The sequence below is a fragment of the Pleurodeles waltl genome, chromosome 2_1 (genome assembly GCF_031143425.1).
Source record: "Pleurodeles waltl isolate 20211129_DDA chromosome 2_1, aPleWal1.hap1.20221129, whole genome shotgun sequence".
NCBI classification, from domain to species: domain Eukaryota; kingdom Metazoa; phylum Chordata; class Amphibia; order Caudata; family Salamandridae; genus Pleurodeles; species Pleurodeles waltl.
In genome coordinates, this window is record NC_090438.1 from 372099690 (window position 1) to 372112652 (window position 12963).

The 12963-nt window shown below is 41.8% G+C and overlaps 1 protein-coding gene across 2 annotated transcripts in view; it reads right to left on the reverse strand.

Moving 5' to 3' along the window:
- Positions 1–973: 973 nt before the first annotated feature.
- Positions 974–12963, reverse strand: part of CHM (CHM Rab escort protein) — an 810608-nt gene continuing 798618 nt past the window's right edge. For both annotated transcript variants that reach the window (XM_069212659.1, XM_069212657.1), the window contains exon 15: positions 974–4425. In XM_069212659.1, coding sequence (XP_069068760.1) covers positions 4219–4425 — 207 coding nt within the window. In that variant the 3' untranslated portion in view covers positions 974–4218. The remainder of the gene's footprint in view (positions 4426–12963) is intronic.

Here is a 12963-nt window from a genome sequence, read left to right on the forward strand (position 1 = left end):
CTGGAGCACCCCTGTTCTCCATAGGCACCTATGTGTTTTGGGCCCTCCTTTGACCCCTGCACCTGACTGGCCCTGTGTTGCTGGTGCAGTGACTTTGGGGTTGTCTTGGACCCCCAATGGTGGGCTGCCTGTGCCCAGGAGAATGACTGTGTAAGTGCTTTACTTACCAGAGGAAACTAACTAAACTTATCACCCCCAGGAACTGTTGATTTTTGCACAGTGTCCACTTTTAAAATAGCCTATTGCCAATTTAACCTAAACTGTGTGTACTACTGTTTTAAATCAAAGTTCCCTACTTACCTGTGTGAAGTACCGTGCATTTTATGTACTTACCTCAAATCCTGAATCTTGTGGTTCTAAAATAAATTAAGAAAATATATTTTTCTTTATAAAAACTATTGGCCTGGAGTTAAGTATTTGAGTGTGTGTTCCTCATTTATTGCCTGTGTGTGTACAACAAATGCTTAACACTACCCTCTGATAAGCCAACTGCTCGACCACACTAACACAAAATAGAGCATTAGTATTATCAAATTGTGCCACTATCAACCTCTAAGGGAAACCTTGTACTCTGTACACAGTATCTCTCACTTTAAGATAGTATATACAGAGCCAACTTCCTACAACAACCACAACCTACTTCTGGCGCAGGGACCCTCTCTATGGCTCCCTGGGCCAAGAGAGCTGTGACTTCCTTGCAGAGAAGTGCTAGATGATCTTACAGTAAGCAGCCGTAGGATGGAGGCATGCCTCTGGCCATGATGCCAACGACGCACGTGGAGTTGACCGATGCTCCCTTACGGCGGGCATGGGTACTGCTCAAAGAAAAATCTCCAGATCCAATCTGATGCCTGGGGGAAATTCTAAGCTAAGGAATCTGCAAGTAGTAGTCTATGTCAGAAATAAGATACATCACAAATACACCTGATCTCATCTCTAATGCTTGCAAACAACAAAAACAATCAAAAACACATTCAGCAAAGTTAATTTTATTGAAATCAGCATACAAAGCTTACAACATAACTGCTCCAATGTTAAAGAGAGAGCAAAGCATAAGTATAACAATTTTCTCTTATTGGATTACTTTAAATTACTTAAAAAATGTATCTTATGTAATGGTTTGAAGTTGACATCGTCTGATTAAACACTTTAGTTTTAAGACGCATCTTCAAATTAAGTGTTATATATATTACCTAACTCAAAAATTAATTGCAAAAGGATCACTGTGAAAATCTACGCCCCCGCATTTTTTTTAAAAAAAAGCTTATCTCCTACTAGTCCTTCTCTTCAGCAAAGCAATCCATTTAAATTTAACGTTCCAGAGCTTCTTTAAAGAAGCACACTTTTTGAACTGCAATTTCCTTTTGTTAGGATGGGAAAATATGCACTTTCTATAATACTGCATTGATTTTAGAAGTAAATACTATTGTCCACCAAGCACAGCAACTGATTGGTGAGCTGATCTTTACTGAATGACACGGAGTTATCATTCTGCAGTGTGACTACGCGAGTAAAAAAAAGAAAACCTTGCATTCCACTCATGTAGCGCAAAGTAAGCATATTGGATAGAAATGAGAAGAAAAAACATACCCTCCTGATATCATCAATGTTCAAGACGTACAGTTTTCTTTACATTAGATCCACATCTAACCAGCAAAAACAATGTAATATTTTGCCTTTTTGGACACTAGCAGTGTTAACTGAAAGATGTCTACATAGAAAATAAATTCAAACTTATTGGGACTGATTCTGAAAAACATTAATTTGCAATCATGCCAGAATTACAGTCATCGTTCTTTCTAGTATTGCTTTCTCAAATCATACTAACTTGTTAAAACATATTTCACAATACTGCCTACATTTATTTATTAATGTAGAAAAAAATAAACATCTCCAAAGCATTTACGAGAAATGGGGTTTAAGGGAAGACCTCGACGTGGCCCAGCCATGTGAACGTCAGGCTATGATATAAGGACACTGCTAACTAAATATGGAAAGTAGCTTAATAAAAACACATTTAAGTTTTAAAAGATAATTTAATTTCAGAAAAATCAACTAAAATAAATTGTTCCAGAGGATACTGAAAATAACAACTTAAAAACTTACAACTTAAACCATACTCTTTAGAATCAAGAGATAACCCGGCTTGGTTGTGGCAAACTATTTAATAATTAACATTTCTATACACCACATAACAGAAATCCCAACATTTTTGTGACCTGAGTTACTGAAGCAACTTGTACCTACACATTGCTCTTGATATAACCTTCGTTTGGCAGTGACCAGTGTTTGACGGACAAAAGGAGACAGCGGGAGCTCCCATGCCTGACAGGTGAAAGTCTAACTTGAATGCATGGCCAATTAAAAGTATCTTGGCCCTAGGTGCAGTGACATTTTGCCACATGTACTGCTTCTACGAGGAATATGGTGACGGCGCAATACGTAACCTGCTGGCATTACTCTAGCACTGGTGCTGCCTGTGGGAGTTCTCTATCCTAAGTGAGCCACAGCTGCAAATGAGGTTGATTATATTCAGCGGGCAGGGGATGCCTCAGGGAAGGTCCCCCATACGAGGAAAGTAGACTGGGTAAAAGAAACAGGGAAGAATCCTATCACAAAACGTAGACGCACATATGTGAATGAGATGAACAGTGATGTACGAAAGAAAGAAAAAACATAAGGCACCGAAACCAATGTTTATGGGGGGCAAACTTTGAAAATAAAACCTACGAGAATTACTTGCAGAAGCTTACATAGCAAACACGCTACTTTCTCAGAATCCAGACTTTTATTTATAATTATATGTGGTTAACGTGCTTCTTATGGTAATGAAAGGAAACGCCTTTCAGTCCATCTATCAGTAGTGTGGTACAAACCTCGACAACAACAATAGGCAAGGATTCTGACACTACCAAATAAAGGCATTCTAAAATTAGCAAAAGACAATGAATATTCTTCATTTGCTGGGCTCCTGGCCCTACCTAAATATTCAACTAGATGTTTAGGACAGCCCATAATAAATATGTATAAAATAATGTGTATATATAATATACTTCAGTAAAGAGTTTTGGCCACACTAAAAAAACACAAGGTATTACTATTTAGTGAATGAACAAGCACAGTACAAATATCTTATGGAATAAAACCGAAATGAAGAACGCGCCCTTGCTTTTCTCTGAACATTCTGAGCAACTGAAGTAACATATGCTGTATAAAGACTGTTTCGCTGCGATGTCAGAACAGTACTTGAGGGACATTACATCAAAGAGTGCTATAATTTCATTACAGACGATTATCCTCGTGCAATTCCAGTTTAGGTGCCATACAAACCTCAACTGTCAATGGAGCCTATTTAGCCGATTGTCTATATCTGGTCCAGCATGTCACTTAAAAGAAAATTCCAATTCATTCTATGTGTTCTTTTCAATACAAAGTACAACGTATGTTTACTTTCAAGCAATATGAGACGTTGCCTGAATTCCAGGCAGCTGAAAACAAAAGAAACCACGAAAACTACCTCTAGACAACACTACTAGGCAAATGACATCCCATTTCAGTGAGAATTTTTCATTATTCTTGCAGACAAAGTACCATTCATAGCCACCAACCAGTAAGGCCTTCAAGACATTCGTTAAAGAAAGGCAGTGAAGCAGTGAATTCGATATGTAAGGTCGTAAAACATAAATACAATTATGATTAACAATGCTCTCATTTCCACTATTATAACATTACAGTTAATTGGTCACCTGTTGAGCTACTAGTAGTAGGGAAGGCCAAGGAGTGACTACGACTGACAGTATTCCATCCAGAATTTTATATTGATATTCCTTTATCAGTGTTTCACTTAGAAAACTTGGTAATGCTGTAGATTTTAAAGGTTAAGAGCAATAGGATGAACAGCTGCATGTCCATGGGATCTTGGCTAGCTACAGTCAGGGAATGCAATGGCAAAGGGCTAATGGAAGGCAGAGTGGGAATGGCAGGAGACAAAAAGATGATGAAAATCACTGCAATGAAGAGGTCATCTGTAGGCCTGGATTGGGGACACATTTGGATCTTTAAAAGAAGAGCGTTTGGGAAGCTAAAATACATACAGATCATTATGGAGTGAAATATGTGAGACAATACAGAGACCAGGAAATTAGACAATGACAGGAAAATGATTTTTCAAAAGTCATAGTTTAAGCAAATGCAGCTTCTTTAGTTTTATTTCTTTCTTCATTCTCCCTGATGCTCCTCGGTGACATCACCAGATTCTCCGGTAATAGTTTCTTGGGTAACAGGTTCAGACTTGCTTTCCATAGGTGCAGCGGAACTAGCATCTCCCGACTCTGCAGCATCTGCATCATACACAATATCTTCTGGGTTTGGAGCCTGAGGGCAGAACTCTTCAGTTGGATACATCTGATGGAAAATGGACTCGGCCTATTGAAAAAATATGCTCAATTAACCACAATAATTAAAGAGGATGGTGTTAAACAGCATACGAGAGGGATGGTATCACATTCATTACACTGAGATTTATTTTAAACATTATTTAAAGCAGATCAGAGCAGAGAGAGAACTTCAGCGAGCTCATTGCACAGTTTAGTGCAGCATCACTACATACATCTGATCATGTGACAGCATTCTTATAGCCCAAGCAATGACATGTTCCCCCATCTTAGAAGCGTGTTGAGGGGGGGAAAGGAGGTTGAAGAACGTTCTGCACCACATATGACTCTGTAAATGTTTCAAGTGAAAAAGAATGTTTACTTCCGAGACACCTTGTTCTGAGAAAGTATTCTATAAAGAGGTAGTCAGCTGTTACATATAAACTGGCAAGACTGGGGTATTATAATTCTGTCTGGATCGGAGGCGAGGATTATACTTTACTTTTTTCCTTTATTTTAACTGAAGCAGATTTAATATTAAAAAGCTATCTTTCCGACAAACCACCAACAAAAGAAATAGAAACAGTTTCAACCAAAGTACAGCAAATGTCCCATAACAGTTCTCGTCTCTCCTCTATGCTCCCTCTTGCTTTCCAGCTCTGGCAACCCACAGATGAGTTCCTCTCTTTTTCTATTTCACACAGTTTTAATGTGCCTTTCAGGACTCTAAAGGGGATTGTTTAAATAACTTGTTTTTTCCCCACAGGTATAACCCTAGAAGCGCTTTTCAATGCTCCTTTCGCTGTGTCCTGTTTTGACAGAAGCGAGAGAGTGTGGAATCGCTAACCGCCTGCTAAGGAGCGCTCTTGGAAAAAAAAATCACCAACGACGCGTCTCTTGCTGCTCTGTCGGCAGCGTACTGGCAGGGGGGGAGTTACTGAGTTCCCATCGCTGACCCTCTGCCCTCACCCCGTCTGTCCTGGAAGCCTTAATGCCCTGCTGGGGTCTGTATTCTATTTCAAAGTGGTGCCGACGGGATCGGGTCCGTAAGTCCTCAGTTTTCACTCAGGAAAATAATTTCTGCACTGAGCTATAAATAGAGCTATTGGGTGCTGCAGGGGCAAGACCGGGCCAATTACCCTCCTCATTATTATAGTGTGCAGTGACCTTGGCTTGAACCTTCTAGTGTCTTCAAGGCAAATTTCAGCTGGTTTTGCTCCAGCGCCACCAAGAAGCCTGCCTTTCTGCACAACAATCTATTATACAACCCGTATACCCCAGTATGCATGAAGGGGATTATATGGAAGAAAAGTCAGTTTCGATCCTCCTCTTAGATGAGTTCCTCGAGGGTGTGGATTCCTCCACACACCAGGCTGTGGCCTCGGCCTTCGAACCTCTGGAGTGGTGCCTCATGCATCTAGCCTATGCAAACAAGGGGACTGATCAGTCCTACAATTGGGAACCCCTCCAGCTGGTGGGCCAGAATGCCTCTATCCCAGCGCCTTGCCCTGCCAAATGCAAGCATTACAGGTAAATTGTGTTGAGAGGCTAAAGGAAGCCTTCTTGTCACGCTCATGCCCCAACTCCCATCAAGAAAGCAAGAAAGTTTACATTCTGTTTCGTTCTGAGAGAGAAGGTCAAGTTTTCATGGGAGCTGTAGTGGTGGAACCATAACAGTTATCCTCACAGGTTAAATGTGGGGTGGAGACATGACTCAGATTAAGAGAAGTCTTGAGTGGGTCATGCTGCTCTTAACTTCCCTTATCAATGGAACACTAGTAATAAACAAAACATTATGCTTTGTTTATCTGTATATATGGGTTATGCCATATTGTTGTTCATGTACATTGGTTATCCCAGCTCCCATTAATCCAATTGTACAAGCCCATAGTGTGAAGAACTGATGTGATCCAGGTCCAGAAAACCCCAAAGATGCAACTCTAGTATGAAAAAATACATGGGTTCTAATATCTGAACTGACATAACAGATGTCAGATTCTGCATTTATGACTACACTTTCGTCAAATACCATGCATTATTAGGTCAGATTTATATTCACTGGCATTGAATAAACATATATATACAATGGAAGAGTAGCTACGGTTCACTGATATGTTCTGTGTCCGAAGCCTGGCTGTCTGAGATGAAGCCCTCTTTGGTATCTTCATTTATGAAGATTTAAAGGTAAAGCTTTCTTCGGTCTGCTAAGTTGTCAGTAATTAACACTCGTTTTCTCCTTCACTGCTCAGAGGGAGACTACTGTCGTTTGAGCCAGAGTTGTTAAATCTCTCTGGAAAGGAAGAGTATTTCAGTCTTGGAGGTGTGAGGAGTGGTAGAACTGGTATAAAGACAGATCTAGGACAGGCAGCTTAAAGATCATTTTGATAAGGTTTACAGGCACATTATCATAAATCGATTTCAACATTACATCAAAGTTTCAATATTAAGAATAAAGAAATTTGGAAACATTTTTCTAACATTTCCCGAAGAGGAGGTTGGAAATAAAAGTTTTAATTCCATCTAAACCTGCTCAGGGAAAGGTGTAGCAGGCCTACAAATCAAAATAGCTTTTAGCTTCTATTTCACAGCGAAAACTCACTAACCCCAATATTTAGTGTGCCCTGTTTTATATATTGTTACTAATAAACAGGGTAACCCAATATTCCCCACCACACTGGATAATCTAAAACAGTAAAGCACACGTTGTTCCTGGAGGAATCGTTTGCATACAAATATTTCAGCTATATTAAATACTATTAATGTTGTAATTAACCATAAATCAAATTTCATAAATGAATAAATCTTCAAACAGCATGTAATTTGTTTCTGGAAAAATGAATAATTTTTATATATTCACTAATAATATATTTATCAATATACCAAAGCAACAAAGATAATTTTTAGTGTTTTTATAAAAAAACACACTGGTGACCCTCTAGTCCACAATCCCTTTACATCCAAGGGACAGAAGAAGAGCACCAATCCTCCTTACTCTCCAACAAAAGGTTTGAGTCCTATATGCAGTCTTTCAAACAATCGGAAATCATTCCTAATGGACTCCAGCAGCTCATGTGATGAATTGCGTAATGGAGAGTATAAGGTCAGCGTTTCGGTCTCCCAAGGCTCAAACCGTCCATGAGACATCCTTAGGGCAATGTGTCAAAGTGGATTAAATCACAATAATTGATGCTTTCACCATCAACTTCCTAGAAAATCACTGCTTAATCCTTTTCGTCCGGCACATACAATGCTAGTCAGTTACTCCAGTATAGAGAAAGGATGGTGTAATTTCATCATAAATACGTAAACTCCCACCGGGCTTGAATCAATCATAAAGCTCTAGCTTTATGATGTGATTATTGTGAATTAAGCGGTGTCGCCTTGGTGCACTACTTCGATGTCTCCAATTGCACCAAGGGGGCACCGCTTGATACAGCGGTGCATCTTACATAAACATATTTTTGTCACATATGTGGGTTGTGTAGCTAAACAATGCATCCCACAGATGACATTTAATCTACAATGCAACAGGTGTATTTAGGCATAACTTACAATGGACTTAGAGTGACGTTACATAGGCGAAAGAGTAAAAAATTGTGGTGCCACAAGAAAAATGGGGCAATTTCTCACATATGTTTACAGTGGCTTTATAAAAAACTAAAAAAAAAAACATGAAATTCACAAGACAAGGTGTTATTTAAGCTGGATTTTAAGAATGACAGTTTATATATACTTATTTCAGTAGTGATAAAAGTGTGCTATGGTTTCTTTTGTGCATAAGACATTATCATATGTTAATCCCAAGAACACAGGTAAAATGAAGTTGTGGGTAAGACCTAAAAAAAAAAACCTGAAACTGGCCAGTTAGAGTTAGCTACAGAAAGCATAACTTACTTCCCTTACGTGCACTGACAATTAGCCCACAAATTACATCACTGATGAAATCCCAAAGTATATTAGACAATAAGGGGCCTTTATTCATTACATTTCGGTCTGCAGAGAGCACACAAACCAGGTTTGAGTACTGTCTGTGGTCTAATGGCCCAAATACCTCTAATATTTAACCATTTCAATTCTCCTGACACATTGCTGTACTGTTAATTTATTGAAAACTGTTTGATTTCACACCACACCAAGAAATGTCGCTCACCTGACTAAAAGTTTAGTTTTATGGCAAGTGTAATTCTTTTCGGTGGTTTTTACTGGGGTGGAGAACAAGGTTTCCTATAGCATGCACTCATTTTTTGACGTAACATTTTATGTTAACGATATTAACGGATTTGTATGGAACTTGAAATGCAAACTTTTGCCTATTTTGTTATTTGAGTAGAAGGTTTTGTTAATATTTGTCAGATTGTGCCACATTTATGAATAGATCTTTTCAGGGACGAAAACAAGGGAATGAGGTAAAAAAAAAATCAATGCTTCTGACAGGAGAAAATTTGCTCACCACAAGGAAAAAAAAATGAACTGAGTGACACCAAATGTAGCATAGCACAAAAATATACTCAGGAGTGACTAATTTATTTGATGTAAAAGCAGTTGTTGAGAAATTAGCATTACAAACAAGTGTCAAGCAAGCTTTAGATATCTTGACAGTAAAAAAGATGCATTTTGATTTGTTCGTTAGCCCCATTTGACGGATTTCCAAAACAATTGGCAGACATTTGGCTCACTGTTCGAATTTTTAAATTTGTACAAATGCATCCATGTTCCACAGATAAAAAGTGGGGATGGTCAAATTAGTGTTCATTTAGTAATAACTGTGACGCCATTCAATGAACCTGCATGGGATTTGGAAAGCCCCTAGTATGTATTGTTTTCTAATGCTATGTCAAGTTTCATGCAGATCCACCAAAGGGGGTAGGGAACACCAACATTGTATTTATTTGCTGGTGATTTTGTTGCTGTTTAATGAATCTGCATGAAATCTGGTACGCTGATACCAAAGGAAGCCCAGTCTACAGATGTTAGGATTAAAGCAGATCTTCTCAAAGAGGTGCACAGTTATATGGGGCAGGGGTACAAAAAACTTACATATTTTAATAGTTTTGGTGCAGAAGAACAGGTTACTTACCTTCGGTAATGAATTACATGGTAGAGAGTATCTAGCTGCAGATTCCTTACCTTAGAATTCCCTGGCATCAGCTTTGAATCTGGAATTTTTCTGCTGAGCAGTACCCTGCACGCGCCTTTGGGTGGCGTAGTTCAGATCCGTGTGCATCATCCAGCTCCGCGTGGCATCGTCAGTGGCATTGGAGCCATCTGAGACGTCACAGTCTTCTATATAGGCACCACCCTGGCGCGCGTAAGTCAGCTCTTTTTCACAACTTCCCACGCCAGAAGCGCAGTATCATGGAAGAACCAACAATTACTTACTTTTCTTTCTTGATTGCTTGAGCACAAAAATATGCCCTTGAGAAAGGGAAAAATCATGAAACCATAATGTATATATCCGCAGAGCGGGGAGGCCAGGGTGGTTGTAAGGAATCTGCAGCAAGATAGAGTCTCTACCAGATAATTCGCTCCCGAAGGTAAGTAACTTGTTCATTTGATAGACTTCTAGCTGCAGATTCCTTACCTTAGAATATATACCCAAGCTATAACTCCTGGTGGTGGGTTGCGAGAATATACTTCACACCAAGAAGTCCTGTAGGACTGAGCAGGGAAAATGCCCCGCCCTTCTCTTGCAAGGAAGCACATGTTGTCGCTTGGCAAATATCAAGTACTGGCACGCCTCAAGCCAATGCAGTGGTAGCAGCTTTCCCTCTGGTAGAGTGAGCCCTATGCAGTGGTAGCAGCTTTCCCTCTGGTAGAGTGAGCCCTCAAGCCCTCAGAAGGCTGCTTCTTAGCCAAAGCGCAGGACATTTTTATACAGAGAACGACCCAGCACGAAATGGATTGTTTCTGGACTGCCTGACCCTTCTTTGCACCAAAGTACCCCACAAAGAGTTGGTCGTCCACACGGAACTCTTTTTGGGTCCAGCCGATGGAGACGCTCCTCTTCTTTAGAGGGATGTGGTGGAGCAAAGAAGGTGGGCAGGGCGATTTTTTGACCCAGCTGGAAAGGGGTCATCACCTTGGGGAGGAAAGAGGCATGAGTTCTGAGGACTACTTTATCAGGATATATCGTGAGATACGGCAGTTTCGATGATAAAACCTGCACCTCACTCACTCTCCTGGCAGATGTGATCGCCACTAAGAAAGCTGTTTTGATAGTGAGCAGCTGGAGAGGACAGTTATGTAAAGGCTCAAAAGGAGCACACATTAGAAAAGTAAGTACTAGATTAAGGTCCCACTAGGGCACAACAAAAGGCGTAGGTGGAAACATATGTACAAGCCTTTTTAAGAATCTCAGTACAAAGGGAGACTTAAACAAAGATGGTTGATCGGGCAGGCGAAGAAAAGCCGATAAGGCAGAAAGATAGCCCTTAAGAGTCCTTAAGGAGGAACCCTGTTAGGCGAGTGATAGAATGAACAAAAGGACATTAGATAGAGAGGAAGAAAAAGGATCAATAGACCTCTCTGTACAATATGATACAAAACGTTTCCACCAGCAAGCGTAAATCGACCTCGTAGAGGGACGCCTGGCTGCCAGAATGACATCACACACTTCGGGAGGGAGGTCATACACCATCAACTGTCGCCGCTCAACCTCCACGCATGAAGCAGCAAAGTTGACAGGTTCGGGTTAAGGACCTTCCCCAGCTGCTGCAACAGAAGATCTTCTCAAAGAGGCAACCTGATTGGAGGAATGATGCTAATTTTGAGAAGCTCTGGATGCCCAATCCGGAGCCAATAGGATTACTTGGGCCTGGTCGTTCTTGAGAACTCTGGGCAGAAGTGGTATGGGCGGAAAGGCGTACAGGAGCCCTGAACTTCACTTGCGACGAAAGCTTCACCTAGCGATAGCCGCTTTGGAAACTCCAACGCGCAATACTGCTGACATTGCGTGTTCTCTGCGGAGGCGAACAGATCTAACCGAGGCTCTTCCCACTGCTGAAAGAGTCCTTGCGCCACCTCCGGATGGAGATACCATTCGTGATCCGCTAAGCATCGCCGGCTGAGTTTGTCCGCAGTGGCGTTTAGAGAACCTGCCAGGTGTTGAACCACCAGGGTTATACCCTGCTGTTCCTGCCATGTCCATAGACGCAGAGGCTTTGGACAAAGGGTCCACAGCCCCACACCGCTCTGCTTGTTGCAGTACCACATTGCGGTAGTGTTGTCCGTGAACTCCTGTACTACCTTCCCTTTCATAACAGGAAGAAATGCTTTTAATACTAGTTGGATCGCCAAAACTCCAACAAGTTGATATGGAGCCCTAATTCCGCCGGAGAGCAGAGACCTCTGATCTCCACCTCTCCCAGATGGCTGTCCCATTCTAGAAGTGATGCGTCCGTCACTACTGTGAGATCTGGTTGGAAAAAGGGAGAAGAGTCTGCCTTTAACCCAATCACAGTTCACTAACCACCACTGCAGATCCTTTGCAGTTCCCTCGAGATCAGAACCACGTCGGTAAGATTTCCCTGATGCTGTGCCCATTGGAACTTCAGGTCCCACTGCAGAGCCCTACTATGCCATCTGGCATGCTTGACCAATAGGATGAAGCAAGCCATTAGTCCCAACATTCTCAGAGTCTGTCTTACCGAAATCCAGGGTAGAGGCTGAAACATCGTTATCATAACCTGAATATGCTGGACTCGCTGCTCGGGAGGATAGGCCCGATACTGCACTGTGTCCAGAACAGCTCCAATGAAAGTGAGCTTCTGATAGGGGGTCAGGTGTGACTTTGGCACATTTATAGTGAACCCCAGCGAATGCACGAGGTTCTCATTCGTCTGGAGGTGGGTGATGAGAGCCTGGGGCGTCGGAGCCTTCAACAGCCAATCATCTAGGTAGGGGAAGGCTGAAATCCCTAACCTGCGCAGATGAGCTGCCACCATCGCCATCACCTTCGTGAACACCTGAGGGGCGCTGGTGAGACCGAAAGGGAGCACAGTAAACTGAAAATGCTCGTGGCCCACCTTGAACCGCAAGTTATGCCTGTGGGCGGGCAGAACGGGGAAATTAAAATACACATCCTGCAAGCCCAACGCTACCATCCAGTCTCCTTGGTATAGGGCAGACAAGACCTGAGCTAGAGTTAGCATCTTGAATTTCTCCTTCTTGAGGAAGAGATTGACGTCCCTTAAATCCAGGATAGGGTGAAGGCCCTTGTTCTTTTTGGGAATCAGAAAGTAGTGGGAATAACAACCACTGCCTACTTCCGACACCGGGACCTTTTCTATAGCTCCCTTGGCCAAAACCAAATGTTCCTCTATCAGCCATTCTTTTGTCGGAGGGATAGAAGGAAGGAAAGACTGGAAGGGGAGGGAACAGCCCTTCTGTATGATCTGAAAGACCCATTTGTCCGCTGTGATGGATTGCCAGTGAGGGAGATGAAACTGAATCCTCCCTCCAACTGGACGGACATGATCTTGCAGAACCACACTAGGGGGGATTGGGCGCAGTCGAGGGGGGCTTTGTGGTGGCCGAACTCTGGCTAGACCCCCTGGGTCTGACGGAACCACGACCACGTCCTCGCACAGGA